The sequence below is a fragment of the Gobius niger genome (assembly GCF_951799975.1).
Source record: "Gobius niger genome assembly, chromosome: 24".
In the NCBI taxonomy this organism is placed as follows: domain Eukaryota; kingdom Metazoa; phylum Chordata; class Actinopteri; order Gobiiformes; family Gobiidae; genus Gobius; species Gobius niger.
In genome coordinates this window covers 10,305,402-10,325,608 of record NC_136875.1, presented here as the reverse complement: position 1 = coordinate 10,325,608, position 20,207 = coordinate 10,305,402, and the positions used below count along the sequence as shown (strand labels likewise).

The 20,207-nt window shown below is 40.2% G+C and overlaps 1 protein-coding gene across 1 annotated transcript; it reads left to right on the top strand.

Annotated features, from left to right (window-relative positions):
• dgkab (diacylglycerol kinase, alpha b) lies at positions 1–18,714 on the top strand (the record flags this gene model as incomplete). Its single annotated transcript, XM_079582365.1, has 23 exons — positions 1–73; positions 273–349; positions 520–658; positions 1,439–1,513; positions 2,979–3,028; positions 3,186–3,260; positions 3,328–3,444; positions 3,527–3,644; positions 6,111–6,199; positions 6,624–6,734; positions 6,795–6,893; positions 6,988–7,038; positions 8,638–8,738; positions 8,796–8,870; positions 9,018–9,103; positions 9,186–9,275; positions 10,758–10,918; positions 12,068–12,132; positions 12,731–12,821; positions 14,428–14,620; positions 14,833–14,953; positions 15,031–15,091; positions 18,526–18,714. The coding sequence occupies 23 exons, from the start codon at positions 1–3 to the stop codon at positions 18,604–18,606; spliced, it is 2,199 nt and encodes a 732-aa protein (XP_079438491.1). The 3' UTR covers positions 18,607–18,714.
• Between the last annotated feature and the right edge of the window lie 1,493 nt (positions 18,715–20,207).

The following is a 20,207-nucleotide window of genomic DNA, read 5'->3' as shown; positions in this document are numbered from 1 at the left end:
ATGGCCTCCTCCGCAGACACAGAGAGCTCCCTGACACCGGTGGATTTTATTCAGCTGCAACATTATATGGATGGTGAGGCCACACTAAACTGGGTGACATGTTCTCCCGCTTCCCCCCCACACAAAATTAAATAGATTACCAGAAGGCTTCCACCCTTTTTGATAAGTAATCCCCCAAAGGCCCCCTACAGTTCTACAGTAGCTTGATTTGATCCTCGTGTATTAAGTCACGCCCAGCCAAGATACAATAACAAGTCTTCTTGCTTTTGCAGATAGTAATAAAAGGGTCAAGGATGTGTTAAAAGACTTTTATCCGGGAGGAAAGCTTGCCCAGCACACGTCTGGAGAGGTGAGTCAGCCGCCCTGACCCTGCACTGCACCACTCAGCTCTTTTAGCGTCATGTCTGTTGAAGGATGGCCTCTCTCTGTCCTTCTCCACGTCTGATGTGTTTGCATTAAACCAAAAGTCCTTGAGTGCAGATTGTAAGCACCGTTGTGTTTTTGTGCTTCTCTCCTCAGTGTCTGGACGAGGGAGGCTTCTGTCATTTCCTGAAGACGTATCTCGAAGTGCGCGAAGTTCCCGCTGATTTCGGCAAGCGGCTTTTCCGATATTTCAAACATGTGGATCATGAAGGGGCCGGGAGCTGCCAGAAAGGAGGTAAAGAACTTTAATATAAACTTTTATCGTAAAGCGCAATGTTTTGTCAGTTTGTCTGCCCACAACATTACATCTTTGCAAGCTTTTTATCAAGTAGAGAAGCCTTGTGTGGACTGTTGTTTAGAGTAGGACATGTTGGCTTTCACCACAAAGGCTTCGTCCGACAATCAGATGACGACTTGCACAACCCTTCTCTACGACTGAGAGCACATACAACAACCTTAAAAAAATCTTCGCAAAGTTCTACACTGAAGTCATGTATTCACTCTTCCCTTGGTAAATAATTATAAAAATAATGTGGCCATATCAACGCTGGGGTCGACTGCTCAGCTCCTCCAAACCCCCGCCATTCACTCACTCGTCACGCACTTCGTCAGAACCGCAGATCTCTGTGCTCTGTGGAGAATGAGTTAGAAATGTTTTACAATCTCACCACAGAGGATTGAAATTCTTTTGGTCCTAAAACAGTGCTGAGCCCTCGTGTGGTTGATGTTACTCCATTGAGGGCGGGCACTGTCCCGCACAGTGATGCATCTGGACAGGATGCTGTTGATGGTCGCGCTGTTAAAGGTGCACGTACACGCTTTATTGGGAAATTCGGTTTGTGGTGGTACAAGCAGTAAATAGACAATACAATAGATAATCAATATGTTACTAAGTATTGTCTATTGTATTGTTTTTTGTATTGGTATTGGTGTCATATGGTGGGACTCTGACTCTTCCCGGTTTGCAGACGATATAAAGATGCTAATGTTGGTAAATGTTGGTCATGTCTCTCAGGTGGAGTCTTCCTCCGAGATGTGTCCTGTTACTTCTCTGTTTTGGAGGACGGACAGCCACGGGACAAACTCGAGTGTAAGTCCTATATATTGACAAGCAAATCATTTACATTAGTTTAGTTTATTTATGTTGCAGATGGCTTACATACATCAGCACATTTAGCAATGCATCAAGTACATTCAGTAACACAAAGGGATGCAAGAGGGTTAAAGCAAGGGATGTGTGTGTGTTAGGGCCCGACCGACAGCCAATATGGGCACACAGAGAAACATCAACTATCGGCCAAAATTTTGCCGATGTGGCCAATGTCAATTTTCCAACAATGTTTGTGAATATCTCCGAAAGGAAAAGTGACAGAGAGTTCCCTTTTCTCCTAGTTCTCCGGGAAGCTGTGCGGAATTGCATTCAATAGTTGTGTCCAAAAGTTACATATTCCACACAATGCTAGATAAATACTTAAAGGGGCTAGATGCAAGTTGGACATTTTATGCTCACTACTGCCACCACAGGTCTTCTGCGTAACTGCACTTTTTATATTAAGCTTGTGCATGACGATTTCAGACCCGAAGTAACAACTTACTGAGTGACAGTGCGGGATTTTAGAGGCAGTTGTGGTGAACAGGTCTGGGCTCATTTTACACATTAGGTAAAGGCTAAAAGTAGACACTTTCATCTTCAAAATGTGTCCACAGTGACAATGATAGTCCAAAAAAACCTAGAGGCAAAAGCAACTTCTTTTAAAGCTATTAAAGGGCTGTGTATTAGTAACATAAATATATAAATACATTTAAATAAATAGCCTCAGCCCATAGCAAAAGACTTATTTCTATGAGTGAAACTTTTAGTATAACTACATTTTTAACTATAGGCTATTTGGGAGATAAAAAATCTAATTAAATCAGTTATCATATCGGCTATTGGCCTTAATATCGGCATTGATATCGAACCTCAAAAATCCATATCGGGCCCTAGTATGTGTGTTTGTGTGTTTGTGTGCAGAATGTTTCAAGGAAGTGTTCAATAAAGAAATTTACATTACTGCCCCAGTACTACCATCCCAAATTCCTACAAATTTAGATCAACGATCTTAAGATAAATTAATATAAAACAATCAATAAACACTCCAAACAAGATAAAAATGTGTATAAGGATGAACAGAATAAAGGAAGACTGGTGGAGTGCCCATTCTTTGAGAGCCACTGTAAAATGTAAAATATAAAATATAATGTAAAATATAATGTAATAATGTAAATATAATGTAAAAAATAATATGGAATTTATGAAAAATATGTCAAGGACTTGTATGTCTTGTATGTCCTGTCTTTGTGTTTGTTTGTCTTGTCTTTGTCTTGTCTTAGTCTGGAAGCATCTTTCTGTGAAATGTATTGTGATTTTGGTATTGTTGTGTTATTTATGTTTTTGTTTTATTCAATGTATACTGTGACTGTGTCTATGTCTGAGGTGAATGAATGAATAAAAAAAGAAAAAGAAAAAGAAATGTACATTGTAAACCCCACTACGTGTTTTGTTTTGTTTACAGTTACCTTCAAACTTTATGACAAAGACATGAACGGGCTCCTGGACAGTTCAGTAAGTACCACAATACAATGATGGTAGTAGTAGTAGCAGTAGTAGTAGTAGTAGTAGTAGTAGTAGTAGTAGTAGTAGTAGTAGTAGTGGTAGTAGTAGTAGCAGTAGTAGCAGTAGTAGTAGTATTTCATTCTAATTCCATCTTCCATTTTGTCAGGAAGTGGACCGTATCATCACTCAAATGATGCGAGCTGCGAACTACCTCGGCTGGGACGTGACGGAAATCAAGCCTGTAAGAAAACATCTTAATAGTAGAGTTTTCCATCTGATGAATCTACATATGGGTCTTGTGTGTGCAGTTGTTGAAGGACATGATGAAGGCCATTGATGTGGACAACAGTGGGACTGTGACTCTGGAGGAGTGGATCAAAGGAGGCATGAACAACATCCCTCTGCTCGTGCTGCTCGGACTTAAGGTACAATCTGATACACACTACTGCTTCAACAGTGGCAGTAGCCGTGGTAATAATAACACTACCTCCTCTGGAACAATCTCAGATGACAGAGAAGGACGGGCAGCACATTTGGAAGATGAAGCACTTTAACAAACCCACCTACTGCGGAGTGTGTGAGAGCATGCTGCTGGGGCTGGGCAAACAGGGGCTGTGCTGCACCTGTGAGTACTCAAGAATACTATGTCAGTACAGTACATACTTTACATACATCATTTCAGCCCTTTATTGCCCTTGGACCTTTAGCTCATCTTGTAGGGCGTTTGCTTTAGTCAGAGGCTGTATGATCATTCCCAAATTTTATCCACTCTTTATACATGGGCGGCGAATTACTTTCTTTTTTACCACAACGGACATGTTATCTTTTCTGGATTGGATCAACTTAAACTAACTTGAACACCCCTCAGAGTTAGTTCAATGTCCAATGGTATCTCCCCGTTAGAGTAGAGTAGTATGAATGAACAGCGTGATGCAAAAGTTCTCCCTCAGTCATTGTTTGATAGATTTACATGACAAAAACATTTTACACCAGAAAATAGCACAACCCGCACCCAAAAAGTACCAAACCTCAACATTGTGTAAACTCAAAGACTATTGTTGTACAAAGACAATTGTTGTGCAGACCAAAAAGACCACTACGAGTGTATACTCCAAAGTTTGCCATAATTTTTCAACATTAAAGGTGGGTGACTGATAGAAACTGTAAGTAACTCATGTAGTATGTTAAGTCATGTTATTTACAAAAACATTTGTTTCTACATTTCAACCTCACTTTTATATTGATGAACTGACTTTCAAGAAAATTCCCTGACAAGGATCTATTTACTGTAGTAATGCAATTGCTCTCAGTCACCAGGGGGGGTCACTCTAAGTTTGTGAACAGTTTCTGCTGGTTCAGTCTGATTTATTCAAAGTGATATATCTTTGCTTCTTATTCATTAAACCAAAGTTGAAAACAGTATTGATGACTTTCAGATTTTAGAACATTCCTGTATCCTGTGTTTCAGTATCCATTATAGTATTTTCATGAGAAGTGAGTTGATTTGGTTCACACCACAAAACCTGAAAATTTAATTTGAATCATTACCTTCTCAGTAAAGTCCATCCTTTGATCACCCACTGCAGTAATAGTATTTTCTGTATCGAGCTGGTCATTAGGAGAATGTTTGTATTGATGGCAACAATAGAGTCCCAAATGTTACTGTCATTGTTATTGTCAGTTTGACATAAAGGTCCAGCTGTCTCGATTTTTCAGACATACTAATATTAAATCTACCTGAATGACTGAAGGTTCCTTCGTTTCAATCCAGTATTTTACATTATACAATCTCTACTAGTTTATCATAACAGAATGTGGTAGGAATCCCAGAAATGTTAGTGGTTTTGACGACACATTGGTTCTATGCACAAAATGTAATATAGCAACATGATGCTAACTTTCTACGGCAATGACTGTTTCCTGTCCTAGTTGAACTCTTATGGAGAGTTAGCCGTGTCTTGCTGAAATCAATACATATTTAAACTGCATGTGGCCAAAAACATGCAGCTGCACTGCAAAAAGTGGATTCTAGGCAAGTAAGAAATGTCTTACTTTAAGAAATAAGTTTTTATTTTTTCTCTAAAAAGTAATAATGTCTTGCCTAGCAAAGTTTTCTTGAGAAAAAAAATCTTATTTTGGGAAATTAAATCTAGCCATTTCTTGTTCAGATATATTTGCTACATGCTATTTTTTCTTGTAACAAGAAAGAAAAACTTTTTAAATCTTCTTCAGCTTTAGACAAAGAATATTTTTTCTTATTTTAAGAAAAAATAAAATTACAACAACTCTTAATTTACTCTTAATCTGATTCTCACAGATAGAAAATACATTCCATTCTTTAAAGTGGGCGGCTCGGTGGCACAGCGGTTAGTGCCTCAGCTTCACAGGTCACAGGTCCTGGGTTCAATTCCCACCAGGACGGGGCCTTTCTGTGTGGAGCATGTTCTCCCCGTGTCTGCATACGCTTCCCCTACCACTAAAAACATGTACAATAGGTGAATCCTCCAGCAGGTGATTCTGACCATCAGCCTGGCTCCACATCATGGAGACGGGTCTCCGGGCGCGGGCAATATTTTCCTTAAATATTAGTATTTATTAAGAACATTTTGCTCAAAAATGTGTTTTTTGTACAAGACAAAACGTCTTATTTTAAGATTTTTTCCCCCTTGTTTTTAGTAGGGCACTTTTTGCAGTGTGTTATACATATTAAAAACTTTAGCCTTGAAGCAAATCTAACATTAATGTAATGCTAACAAATGTTAAAATAGCACCACCATCTAAACAAAGCTTTATGGAGAAACCCTCGTCTTGACATTTATTTACATTTTCTTGTATGCATATATATTTTTAATCTTATTTTATTTTTAATTTACTTTGGCAAGTGTCCTTATCCTACACTGGCTAACAAGAAGTTCCATGCACAGAGCCTATAGGGTATTGCGATACTGTGGGAATCCTAGCAATAAAGAAAGAGGCAACTGCAAATAATCTGCATTTATTATAAGCCATTAACTGAAATGCACGATATAAAATCCTGAATACATTTTTAAAGGTGGTGCTTTGAACTAAAATGTTTCCTTTTCTTTCTCAGGCTGCAAGTACACAGTCCATAACCAATGCGCCAACAAGAACCCCGAGCCCTGCGCACGCACCTTCGTCAAGTCCAAGAGCGAGATTGGCGTGAGACACACACATTACTGTTGTTTTGTTTGCTTGTTTTTCTGGCCTCTTCGCGGGACCATTGTGTATTTCTAACTGTGCTTTGTTGGTAATTTGGATAAAATGAAATTGCCGTCAGTCTGTTGAGTTATAAAAAGCAAATGCGTCACTAAAAGGACATTAGTGGATTAGTCAGAGCCATGTTTTTAAGGGTGGATTAAATCTGGCTTTTACACAAGTGACAGAGAAAGATGGCGTTTTTAACCCCTGCAGGTCAGCCCAAAGTGCCGTAATGTGAAAGGGCTGTTTTATTCCCATGTTGTCGTGGTCGTTAATGTAGTGCTTTGACCGCGACAAATCAAAACAAGAATACAAATACAAGAATTTGGTCAGTTAAGACTAATCTCGGGAGCCCTGACTACACCACTAATGCTTTGCTTTCCAGATTCCAGCTCACGACTGGATCCGGGCCGACTGTAAATCCAACAAGTGCGAGGTTTGCCACAAGAAAATCAAAACGTTGGGAGGACGACACTGCGTCTGGTGCCATGAGATTGTGCGTATAGAAAATGTGAAAACAGCAAAGCAGCTTACTAACTTTTCCTGACATTTTTAGCGCCACGATGAATGCGTTGTCATTGGCATTAAGATGTGTGACTGTGGACCGTTGAGGGACCACATCCTCCCTCCATGGGCCATTCACGATGTTTCTAAGGTAAAGCATCAATGAAGTGGTAAATCTATGCATCAAACGCATTTCTGCTGGTGAATGAATGCTGTTTTACTGTTATGTGAATGTTTTTGTGTAGGACGAAGATGCAAGCCTCTTAAATGTTACTCCAGATGGCAACAACTTACAGGTTTGTTTCAATCCACGATCGATCTTTTACTTTTACTTATCATTGACTTGAGAGAATAGAAAATAAAACGTACAGACTTACAAAGCTATTCGCCACCATATTGGACAATGTTTCTAATGCAAATAATGCCAAACTGAACTAAAATTAAAATCACAAAGCTACTAACTTCTCATCTAAAAATCAAACAAACTGAGGCACTCCAAAGGTAGAAATATTAAAAAGCCTTTATTTAAACATGGCTAGATTAGGTAAAATTGCCAACGCGTTTCGGCTCTAGGCCTTCCTCAGGGCAAGCAGCTTGATTTTTTGCTGAAACGGATCCCTGCACTGAAGAGCACCAAAAAGACTAAACTTATACAACTTTCTACATCCGAGTACTCCAGCCTCCCAATTTTTTTAACTTCTCATCGATCCTGCCTTTTATTCATTCATACTTCACAAGAAGCAAGAACTTCTTCTGCACAAAATGTAGCGACATTTTAAAAGCTATTAACTGAAGTGCAATATGTTATAAAATCCTGAATACAGTGGGGCAAATCCTGCATCCTGCAGGTGCTGTTGTTGTGTCATTGGGCAAGACAAACACCATGAGATTTTGTGTTTCCATTAAAGGGGTCGATCTCTGGAATGACTGTACAGAGGATCTCAAATTATGTCCCTCTCTCTTCCACCTAAAGAGAATGTATAAAAGTATTATACTTAAAAAATACCTTAATTCTGTTTACTAGTTTGACTGTCAACTTACTTGAAAAAAATAAAAACACACACACACCTCCTCCAGCTGTTCTGGGGGGACCCCGAGGCGACAACAGGCCAGCTCGGAGACATAGTCCCACTACCGTGTCCTGGGTCTTCCACGAGGCCTTGTTCCATGCCTGGAACACCTCAAAATAAGCATTAGCTTCAGCCTATACCTTTTCGGTCATTTTGTATGTTATGTTATGAAGAAGTATACTTAATTGAATGTAAATCTTTTGTCATAATTTTGACCGAATAAACTGAACTGAACTGAAGACACTTCACCCATGTTGCCTCCAGTGTCTATGTACACTGGTGTATGTAAAAGTGCTATATAAGTTGAGATCCTTTACCATTGTTACTATATAAACAAGTATTTTGCTTAAAATGCTAAAGAAAGATTAGCAACTGTGATTAGCTTACAAGTCTAAAAAGATGCAATATAAAAAGCCTTCTGCGTGTAAATGTTTGAAACTTTCAGTATGTATGAAAGTTCAAGAAAAGCAGTTTAATTTAGTTATGTAATTTCAAACATTTAGAGATATATATATATTGATCAGTTTCTGCCTACTTTGAGTCCCTGGAAAGCTGTTGTCCTCCAACATGGCGCTGACTTTCCTGTGTTACCATGGAGATCAGACAGCTTATTTTGGCTACTTTCATGTAACTCTCAATTGTACAGATATTGTACAATAGAGAGTTACATTAACATAATGTGAAATATATTTTCCATTTTAGCAAAGGTTTATTTTACAAAAACAATGCAGGGGCATTAACAAAGTATTTAACATCATCAAATCAAATTAATATTGTACTACTTAATATCACAACAGCACTTGATTTACGGCTTTGTTTCTTCAGATTGTTCCTATAAAAGGCACACATCCTCTGCTTGTGTTCGTCAACCCGAAGAGTGGAGGGAAGCAGGGAGAAAAGCAAGTCTGCTCAGATGTGTTATGCCAGTGTAACCTCTTCAATAAATCTTTCATTTTAATAATAACATAATATTGTTCCAACAGTGTCATGAGAAAGTTTCAATATTTGCTCAACCCTCGCCAAGTTTACAATTTATGCAATGGAGGTCCAGCACCAGGGTACGGTATTTTTCCAATGAATTATTTGAAGAGAAACATATACAATTCAATATAGGGCTGTGGAATTTATTGCAAGATCATATGAGCATACTGCAAAGGCTGCACAATAGCATTTAGTCTTAAACGTTTCATGTTTTTTCATTTTAGTTTACAATTATTCCATAACCTTCGGGACTACAGGATCCTAGTTTGTGGAGGGGATGGCACGGTGGGGTGGCTTCTAGATGCTATAGGTAACGTGCATGTGTTCTGTTAATAAACTATAGTAATATTATTGTTGAAAGTGACAAAAAAAAGTTTTGTTTTCGTTTTCAGACAAAGCCAATCTCCCGGTCCATCCTCCCGTTGCCGTTTTGCCGTTGGGCACTGGGAACGACCTGGCCCGGTGTCTGCGCTGGGGAGGAGGTATGCCATTAATATCTAAGTCCGATGTTGTCCAAAGAACTCTCTTCCACTATAGAAACTGTAAATTAAGAATGGACTATGTGAGGGTGGCTTCCATAGAAATCATGGCTATCTGAGGCTGTTCTTACAAATGCGTATATTTTTTTAGCCAACGAATTCTGGACCCATTTAAATTGAATAGGGAAGCTAAGCGAAATATTAAAGCAGTACTAAGTAACGTATTTATCTTAATAAATCCTTTCCGTAGTCCCTGTGGGGGTAATACAAGTGTTTATGGGATGATTGGAGGGTCTTTCATCTCCCCCTGGTGTCTCTGACCAGAAAACCATGTTTGCAACTTGACTGCCACCGGTGCGGAGCCACCAATACACACTAATGGAATCACGAAGAAGAAGCTAACATGCTAACGGGCAAAGCTAACTGCGGGCTAACGTCACTTTAAACAGTATTTACAGCCAAGTTTGAGTGAAAAAAAATATTTCCGTTGTATAATTGGATGCACAGTAACCCTCTCTCCCTTCGCCTTTTCTGTCAGCGTAGTATTTACTCCCCAAGACAATTAATAAGTTAAAAAATCGTAACTTGCTACGACACATACAGTTGCGCTTATGGCCTCTAGGGGGAAGAGTTACTTAGTACTGCTTTAAATTGAATAGGGAAGCTAAGCGAAATATTAAAGATTGGTATGTTTTGTCAGTTTCATGGCATTCACTGTAAGTCATTTTTGTGGTTTCTTTACCTTTAACATCTTATAAGATGATGTTTAATTGCCATGGGATGTGTATCCGACCCCACAAAAAGCAGAAACGACCGAATTGATTTAGCATTTCGCTCAGAGGCCACTTTTTACGTCAATTTGTATCTAAAGTAAAATCCCAAAAGGTCTGTACATCCATTGATGATTTCTAATTAGGCTTTGACCTAGTATAAGTGAGACAACAGCTGAAAACATCTGGATCGTAGGCATACCTAATTTACGATGTTGAATAGGAAAAATACTTTGAGCAGGCCAAGAGTTTCCTAGAGAAGCCGACTGTCCGCATACGTCACTTCTCCTTTTTATTTCTATGGTCGGTGGCTTCCCTATAGCGTTTAACACAGGCTAACTGAAGCTCGTACATGCTACCAATTTAGCTGGGTTTTTGGAGCCAGCTCCCTTATTAGAATAGGGTGAAAAGAAAAATAGCGAAAAGAAAACAAATAGGACGATGATGCGAGTGTTAAGACAAACACATAGCAGTAAGAATGACCTTAACAGGGGTAAAAGGTTTTAATGGAGAGTCCATAAGAGCAAGGAGCAGGAACTGTTCTAGAGGTTGGTTGCATCATAAGGTTTTTAAATGGGACAAACAGGCAGCCGGCTTTATATTGTAGCGTAATATACTAGATAAGTGGAGTAAACAGACTACTCGAGTAAAGAACAGATCCTCAAAAACGGCACAAAAAGAAAGTACATGAGCTGACGCTGTGTGTTGTTGTCAGGTTATGAGGGCGGAGACCTGCGGGAGATCCTGAAGGTGATCGAGGGAAGTGAGGTGATAGGCATGGACCGCTGGAGCATCAAAGTGGTGCCAGACGACCCAGAGGAGGTGGGCGACCCGGTGCCCTACCAAATCATCAACAACTACTTCAGCATCGGAGTGGTGAGTGCAGTGTACAAAAATACTTAACTACTATGGCTAATGCCTAACTCGTAATGAATAGTTCTTCACATACCTCACTTATTCATAGTGAAGTAGTTAAAAGTACAGCTAAATAAGGTGTAGTTATTGTAAAGTGTTACCCATTCTGGTTATGTCTTTAAAAAATCATATCTCCACACAGGAATTTGTACTCTACAAGTTGCGCCCCGCATTGAATCACCTCGCAGGCCGGATCTGGCCCGCGGGCCTTGTGTTTGACACATGTGCTCAGAGATTTGTATACAAGCAATTTTTTATTTTTTTTTATTTTTTTTAAATAATTTTAGGACAGCCCTATCTTCAGTTTATTCGGTCAAAATTGTAACAGAGATTTACATTCAGTTAAGTATACTTCTTCATAACATAACATACAAAATGACCGAAAAGGTATAGGCTGAAGCTAATGCTTATTTTGCCTACCCTTGTTTTGTTTTTTTTAAACTTACAACACGTGTTTTTGTTAACTTTCTAACATAACATCAGACATTCAAAAGGATTTTATTTTATAATTATATATATGTATATTTTTTAAGTTGACAATCTTAAACACACTAGTAAACAGAATGAAGGTATTTTTCAAGTATAATACTTTTATACATTCTCTTTAGGTGGAAGAGAGAGGGACACAATTTGAGATCCTCTGTACAGTCATTCCAGAGATCGACCCCTTTAATGGAAACACAAAATCTCATGGTGTTTGTTTGAAATGTTTTCTTTACGAACATCTCCTCTGAGATCATACCGGCTCTGTCTGATGGTGAACATGTTTTGTAGTGTTTGTGACACAAGTTTATTTTTTACTTTGAACATCATTTTTATTGTATACAAATCTACTAAATCATAGAATTTCAATGTTTGCAGCTTTATGAATAGGGAATGGGTTGGTTGGTTGTAGAATTTGTAAACAAGCAGAGCTGTTTGAAAGTCTTTTCTCTGAGCGACAGGAAGACAGAAACAGATATTCACCATCCTTTCTCTGTCCAAACTATTTTCAATCTGGAAAACCTCTCTAACATTAGAAGAACCACCTGATGTAATTTTAGCGGTCTCCACGTGGGCCGATGTTGCTGATTGATCAAATTAAAACAGCCTTTCTTACCTCATTTGCAGGACGCCTCGATCGCTCACCGTTTCCACTCCATGAGGGAGAAGAATCCACAGAGATTTAACAGCAGGTCAGCCCTACAGTCACCACTATTCTAACCAGATTTATTTACCAACATGAAGCTCTTGTGTCCTGGTCACCACTAATTTGATCTCATTACTAGGAGCTGACGTTGACTTTTGGCTCATTTGTCTCTGTGGCTAGTTTTTATTCAAATATAACTATGTTTTGTGAGACATATTTAAATAATCTATGTTGCTTTTGCTCATTTTCAGTGAATACAAGGCTCCCATTGGTTATTTGTAGGCTAATCCATATGATACAACAAGGTATAACTCGGCCTAGAATAGCTTACCGTGTTTAATTTTGTTATAGATCTAAGTATTGTTAAACTCAACTGACCAAACTGGCTAGTGAGAGTGAAATGGTCCTGCCAAAAATGGCTTGTGTTAATGTGTAGTTCCGCCCATTTCCTGGCATTTACTAAAATAGTATCAAGCATAGTCTCTTTAAGCTTTATAGGTTTATTTAAAAACATTTGAATCACTAAACTTGGTCTAAGTATGCTGGAAGTTTTGCCCCTTTCTTTTAACTTATAGCTAAATAGTTTTGCTAGTTTGCCAATGCTTTAACAGTCACCATTTCGACCTCTTCTTTTCTCTTCACAGAATGAAGAACAAACTGTGGTACTTTGAGTTTGCCACAACTGAGACCATCTCCGCCTCCTGCAAGAAGCTGAAGGAGTGTCTCACAATAGAAGTAATTTTACCCAAACATTATAACACTATTTTGATTAGTTTTTATGTCAGCTCTAGGCTCTGTGCACAGAAGGTTTTTTGCCAAGTCATTTGAACCTAAATTAAAAACAAAGACACCTTATATATATGTCGGCTACATTTATAAACACAGACGTCTCCTGCAGTGAGGTATTTACATCTCATTTACATCTCAAAACACAGACAGGAAGCGGTTGTTACGCTTGGGAGTTGGCATCATGTTGCTATGAAACATTCCGCGCACAGAGCCTACTGTCTTGAAATGCCTTAAAGTGATAGTCTACATGTATTACACTTTTTAAAAATGTGAAAAATCAACCACTTGGTGCTACATTTTGATGTAAAGTAAGTAATATATATATAATTTTTTGTGAAGTCCCTCCTTTCCGGATCTCAGCAACTAATCAGAGTCTAGTAGCTTTTCCTGTGAACCAGCCTGTCAGGTCCAATCAAGAGGAGGGGGAGGAGCTCTTCATTTTTTCACATTGAAATTCTTTTGTTTTTGCAGTTTGTCTCATAGTAGGGATGGGCGATACCACATTTTTTGGAATCGATACGATACCGATACTTTTGGGGTCATTTTTGTCGATACCGATACTGGTCATTTCATATGGGTGAATGTATTTCAATCAATATAATAATAATAATAATAATAATAATAATAAATTTTATTTGTATAGCGCTTTTCAATACACTCAAAGACGCTTTACAGAAAACAAGAATAAAATCACACATAAAATAAGCACATTAAAATAGAGGGCAGTTATTCAATATTAAAAGCCTTTTTAAAGAGGTGAGTTTTGAGTCCTTTCTTGAAGATGAGGAGGTCAGAACAGGCAAGGAGCGGTTGGGGCAGTGACATACATCTCTAAAGCTGGTTATTATATATAATTAACTGGTCAGTTAAAATTATATTACTTCAACTGGTTGATTAAAGAATACTAATGTAAAATTGAATACATAAACAAAAATTTAAATTAATACTTAAATGACAAACAGAACCTAAACCAGAATGACATGCCCGGCTCAGTTCAATCCTTTGCTGTTGTGACTGTTTTGGCTCAGAACAAAGAAATAAATCATCCTTTTGTGTTGATAATTGCTGCCCCGCCTTCTTTTTACATATCGATACTTAAAAAATAGCCGTTTGGTATCAATATATCAATACTTTGGTATCGATCCGCCCATCCCTATCTCATAGTGTCAGTAGTTGATTCTCCACTCTACATGTCAGGCCCCAAAGGCGAAGCAGTAGAAATGACATGCGTCCCAAAAATCCACCAATCATTTGATCATCATTTGAAATGTTTTATTGTTTTTTGAGAAGTTTGGCTAAGGTGTGTGGACTTTAAAATGACTGAGGATCACCGGAGGATGTGCGAATGAACTGAAACCACAACTACTTTTTTAAAATTAAGAATCTTCATTATTTTTGGTGTGGTTATATGGTTGGAAGCGATAAATATGACCTTATACACCTGTCTACGAGCTTAAAAGTAAAACGATCGGGGCTATTTTCAGGGTCCGGCGGAGTCAAAATTGTCTGACGATGTTGCATTAATCCCCGTAACCTCTCGTCTATTCTACAGTGTGGCGGGAAGCATCTTGATCTTGGCGCGACCACCCTGGAGGGTATCGCCGTCCTGAACATTCCCAGCATGCACGGCGGCTCCAACCTCTGGGGCGAGTCCAAGAAACCGGAGGCAGCACCAAACCAGGGGCCGAATCAGGCGCTGCCGGAGGTCACCATGGATCCTGATCTCCTCAAAGCGGTCACTCAAGGTCAGACAGACATGAGGAGTGGAGTCCGTTTCTGTAACTGTGAAATAATAAGTGTAAATAATGACGGGGGGAGGTCTCGGGTGCCGACCTCACGCGCCCTGTGTCGTTGTTAATGTTTGCCCCTGATTTAGCGCAGCTCTGATCTCCTTTATGAAAGTGATCCTGCTGTATTTGTATGTTGTAGGTAAACAAATGTTGTTTTGCTGTTTCAGATATGAGCGATAAGCGCCTGGAGGTAGTGGGTCTGGGGGGCGCCATGGAGATGGGGCAGATCTACACTGGACTGAAGTCGGCCGGACACAGGCTCGCTCAGACCTCGCAGATTACTATCAGGTTTGGTTGTTTATTAGTTTATCCAAATCCACTTCAATACTCTGTGTAACAAAGGACCTTCTGCATTTTTTCCACAGGACGATCAAACCGCTGCCAATGCAAATCGATGGAGAGCCGTGGATGCAGCCTCCATGCACGGTGAGTTCCAGTGTCCATTGCAGCCATCCATCCATTTTCTTCCGCTTTATCCGGGGCCGGGTCGAGGGGGCAGCAGTCTCAGCAGAGATGCCCAGACTTCCCGATCCACACACACCTCCTCCAGCTGTTCTGGGGGGACCCCGAGGCGACACCAGGCCAGCTCGGAGACATAGTCCCACCACCGTGTCCTGGGTCTTCCACGAGGCCTTGTCCCACTAGGACATGCCTGGAACACCTCCCGCGGGAGGCGACCAGGAGGCATCCGAAACAGATGCCCGAGCCACCTCAGCTGGCTCCTTTCGACGTGAAGGAGCAGCGACTCTACTCCGAGCTCCTCCCGGGTAACTGAGCTCCTCACCCGATCTCGGAGGGTGCGCCCAGCCACCCTGCGAAGGAAACTCATTTCGGCCGCTTGTATTCGTGATCTTGTCCTTTCGGTCATGACCCAAATCTCATGACCATAGGTGAGGGTGGGAACGTAGATCGATCGGTAAATCGAGAGCTTTGCCCCGACTCAGCTCCCTCTTCACCACGACAGACCGATACAGCGACCGCATCACTGCTGACGCTGCACCGATCCATCTGTCCCTCACTCGTGAACAAGACCCCGAGATACTTGAACTCCTCCACTTGAGGTAAGGACTCCCCACCGACCTGTAGAGGGGAAGCCACCTTTTTCCACTGGCCTCAGATTTGGAGGTGCTGATCCTCATCCCGGCCGCTACACACTCGGCTGCAAACCGCCCCAGAGCAGCTGAAGGTCCTGATTTGTTGAAGCTGACAGAACAACATCATCTGCAAACAGCAGAGATGAGATCCTGAGGCTCCCAAACCGGACACCCTCCGGCCCCTGGCTGCGCCTAGAAATTCTGTCCATAAAAGTAATGAACAGAACCGGTGACAAAGGGCAGCCCTGGCGGAGACCAACACGCACCGGGAACAGGTCTGACTTACTGCCGGCAATGCGAACCAAGCTCCTGCTGCTCATACAGGGAACGGACAGCCCTTAGCAGAGGGCCCCGGACTAGGGATGTCACGGTAACCGGTGTAGCGGTAAACCCCGGTAAAAATTTTGACGGTGAAAATTACCGTCTTGTTTTGTGTTTTTATTATTATCTCGGTGAATAACCGCACCCGCGGTGTAGGCACGGTGAGCCTCACCAGCCACCGTCTCATCTGCTGCAGTTTCCGCGGCTATTGTCAAATATAAAGCTACAGGCATCACAAAACTTAGATCAGTTTGGTGCTCAGTCTCCTGCACAGTTCCGCGCTGTGTCGGCGTAGCTTTGTTGTGCAGATGCATTAGCCGCTCCCGCTAGCTACGAAGTAAAAGCAGTAAAAGTTCACTTGTCGTAATATAAAGCCGTATAACTTTCACCTCAGTGTCAGCGCGATGTCTCATGCGGTTCATCGCCCTCAGTGGTGCGTCTGTTAGAGCGGGGTTAGTTTAATATAATAGATCCATGGGTTAGCGAGTAGACGAGCCTACAGTCAGACGGCGGATGCGGGCGGCTGTAGCGCTGCTCAGGTGAAGTGAGGGAGCGAGAGGGCGAGCGTGGGGCAGCGGGGCTCACTCAGCCTGGAGCTGGAGGCTCCTACGGCTGAAGCCACTGCGAAATGGCATAATTGTATGTTATAGCAAGTAAGTTAGCGTTTTAGCTGAAATGCTGATGTGGGACTTTGGGTTGAAGGAGAATGTACCGAGTCGCCCCATAGTGCGGCTGCAGCACCACCGCCAGTACATAAACATGTCGCGGATACCTCCGCACGATGGCACAGTGCGTTACGGGGCTCCCGGTGGCAGATTGCAATAGATTCACTCTCGCCGCAGTATTAGGAATTTAATAATGATGGTATTTTCCCAAATCTGCAAAGCGAAAGCTCACTGGAAGAACAACAACAATGTTCCTGATATAGGCTATAAATAGTACATGTAAAACCCTCGAAACGATCAACAACACATCGTTATAGTTCCTTTACTTTGATGTGAAAAGGCTTTGTCTGTATTTTTTTATGTAATAAGCACTGTTAAACTTTTTTGAAACGATTTCAGTTTGTGTAGGACTATCAATGCTTTCTGAACATATTAACACACATTTTAAAAAAAATACCGCGATAATACCGAAAACCGTGATAGTTTTGGTCACAATAACCGTGAGGTAACATTTTTATACCGTGACAGCCCTACCCCGGACCCCATACTCCCGGAGCACCCCCCACAGGGCACCACGAGGGACGCGGTCGAAGCCTTCTCCAGATCCACAAATGCTTGTGTCCCATGACCAGTGTGAAACCTAAGAATGCTGGTTTAAAAAAAACACTGCTACTGTCTACACCGGGGGTTCTCAAACTTTAAATCAAAAGGTCAAAAATATTAAATTCACAAAAGTCAAATGTCACATTTAAATAGTAAAAATGTACAATGAATGCATTTGAAAACATAATAATTTAATCATCAGAGTGCATTTTAACATGAGCAAAAAATGTGTAATTTAAGCAGCCTTATAATGGACACTGTAGTTCTAAACAGAGACATGGCACTGCCTGCTGTCAGTAAGCCTCTAAAACCTGGTACAAAGTATGTTGTTGCAAGACGAAGGGACTGATCTAAACAGATTACAGCTGCAACTGGAGTTCTTTAGAATGTTCATGGTTGAGAATGCACATTCACTGTGAAGTTATTTCCAAAATAACTTTTTCTTTCTTTTTCTGCTTTACTTGTAAATGCTCCCATTTTTTCAAAACACAACTTCATGACTTAGAAAAAAAATTATATCAATAGTTACAGCTCTGTGATCAGTTAAGGGCATTGAAAGAATATAAAACTATTTTTATTCAGTGATTTTCATGCAAGCCAATAATCTCGATGGGACCTCAAGAGCTTATTGTTAGCCGCAGTGTTTAAAGGGCTTGCCATTCCCGCAGACTGTGTGCCTCTTTTTATACGCTGCTCCTAAAGGCCAAAGTTGCAATGCACTTGTGTTAATGCAACAAGCTCTGCTGTGGCCATCAAATTCACAGTGCAGAGGCGCCACCGGGGTCCGGACCAAATAACCTCGAGGTCCGGAGCTTGAGAAGGCCTGGGGTACACCTATTTATACAGCATTTTTATCTAGAGCAATATTGGAAGTAGCACTAATTCAATGTTAGAAGGATATAAGTCACTAGCATTATAGAGAAGCTCTTCTTTGCCATCTGGAAGTTATGAAATGCGGCTGTAAACTCATCCTTGTGAAGAATCAGGATGAAAGGAATGTAGGAAATTTAGGAACTAACCTAAGTAGCTTGAAAACAGGAAAAAACGGGTCTAATCTTAAATGTAAAGCCAAAGGTTTTAATACATTTTTATCCATTTATGTATTCCATTGTAATTATTCAACCTATATTCTGTATTAAAGTAATGTGTTATTTCATTTTTCCCCATTGTATTTCAGATCTATATAAGTCACAAGAACCAGGCGAACATGCTAATGGCTGCAGCGACCAAACCCAGCGGCTTCTTCCACCTCAAGTAAAAGAAACTCAAAAGAGGACTTCCACTTTAAAGTCTTTCAACATGAGATGTGTTTCTAACTGTTACATTATGCCGTATGATATAAGACCTACACTGTGACGTAAGACTAATTCTACCCATCATCCTTAACCCCTTTGCCATGACCAGTTTAACAAATACCGCGGTTATAAATGTTCAAGGTCGGTTAGAATTTTAGGATCCACAGTGAACCCCTGTCACGTCTCATGAACAGTAGCACTTGTGTATCTTTTTGTCTCACTGGTAAAGGCTGAAGAAAGTATTAAATCCAAGTGAAATAATTCAAGGGAGCAAATCCTATCCATTTTTACAGGATAATTTCATAATGTTGCCAAAGGAAAAGTCCCCAAAAGTCCCTAAAAGTGAAATTGGAAATCAGCTGATTGATTGTAATAATAGGGAATTCACGAGACAGCAGCTCAGAGAGGGAATATTACTTAAGATATGGCTAATAATATTCTGTTGCCTTTTTATTAGTTGAGGATCTTTATTAAAATTATTGTTACATAAGGGTAAAAGCAAGAAAATAAAAGATAACAGGCAGAATGTTCAATTGGTTTTCAATTAAAACAACCCTTTAAAAAAATGTACATATAAAATGTTGTCTCTTGTGAACATTTAGATACTTCGTAAAGGATTTGAGAAATTCGTCTCATTTTCTTCCTTATTTTCCAAAATCTTGAATAATCGTAAAATCCCAATATTTTTCCTCACAAATGTTGCATCGTGGCATCGCTACGGAAGAGTAATTAAAGTCCATTTCACACATTTTAAACCACTGTATTTAAGATCCCGTTAAAGAGTTGCCCTAGTGTTACCTGGTTTGACATTTTTTTGTGATGTGTTTGTTATTTATTGAAAACGGGCACAGAAGAGGCAAACATTCCCTGTGGGTCCGACCATACTGTACCAATGGGCCTAAGCAAGTCACAGTCCTGTCCTGTCCTTCCATGTGGATTTTCTGATCATTTTCCAACTTATTTTTTACCTTTTCTCCATGAAATGTACTGGTATAAAAGTATAATTAACATTTACTTCACGCATGATCCTTTCAGACTAAGAAATAATAATAAAAAACATGAACCTTTATGTCTTTTTCACAGCTTGTTAATGTTTACCTGCAGCTCGTATGTTTTCAATTTGCTTGTGGTTAGTTTTAGGTGTGCAAAATCAAATCCTTTGTAATGAGTGGTGGGAAAGTACATGTGTTACGTTTTGCATCTTTGCTTGATGTGGTTGCCAAAGTTAAAAAGTTGAGCAAAACTATCAACTCTCTGGTTACTGGGCCATTGGTGCTTTAAACTAGGATATTTTTTCGCTCCGATGACTAATCATAGTCATCTCATGGAAAACGTGAAATGTAACAGTGTTTGACTAAAGAAATTGACTTCCAATTTACACGACTGGTGCCATAAAACAAGTGAGATGAAGAGCAAAGAGGCAGGAAAGCTCATATCTGTAAAATGCTTCATTCATTATTACTAACAAAGCATCCCTCGTTATTTTAAATCATTTAAACACTTTCCTCCCCCCGTTTTTAGAACCGATTTAATCATAATTATATCTTGATCTTGGCGTGGTGAT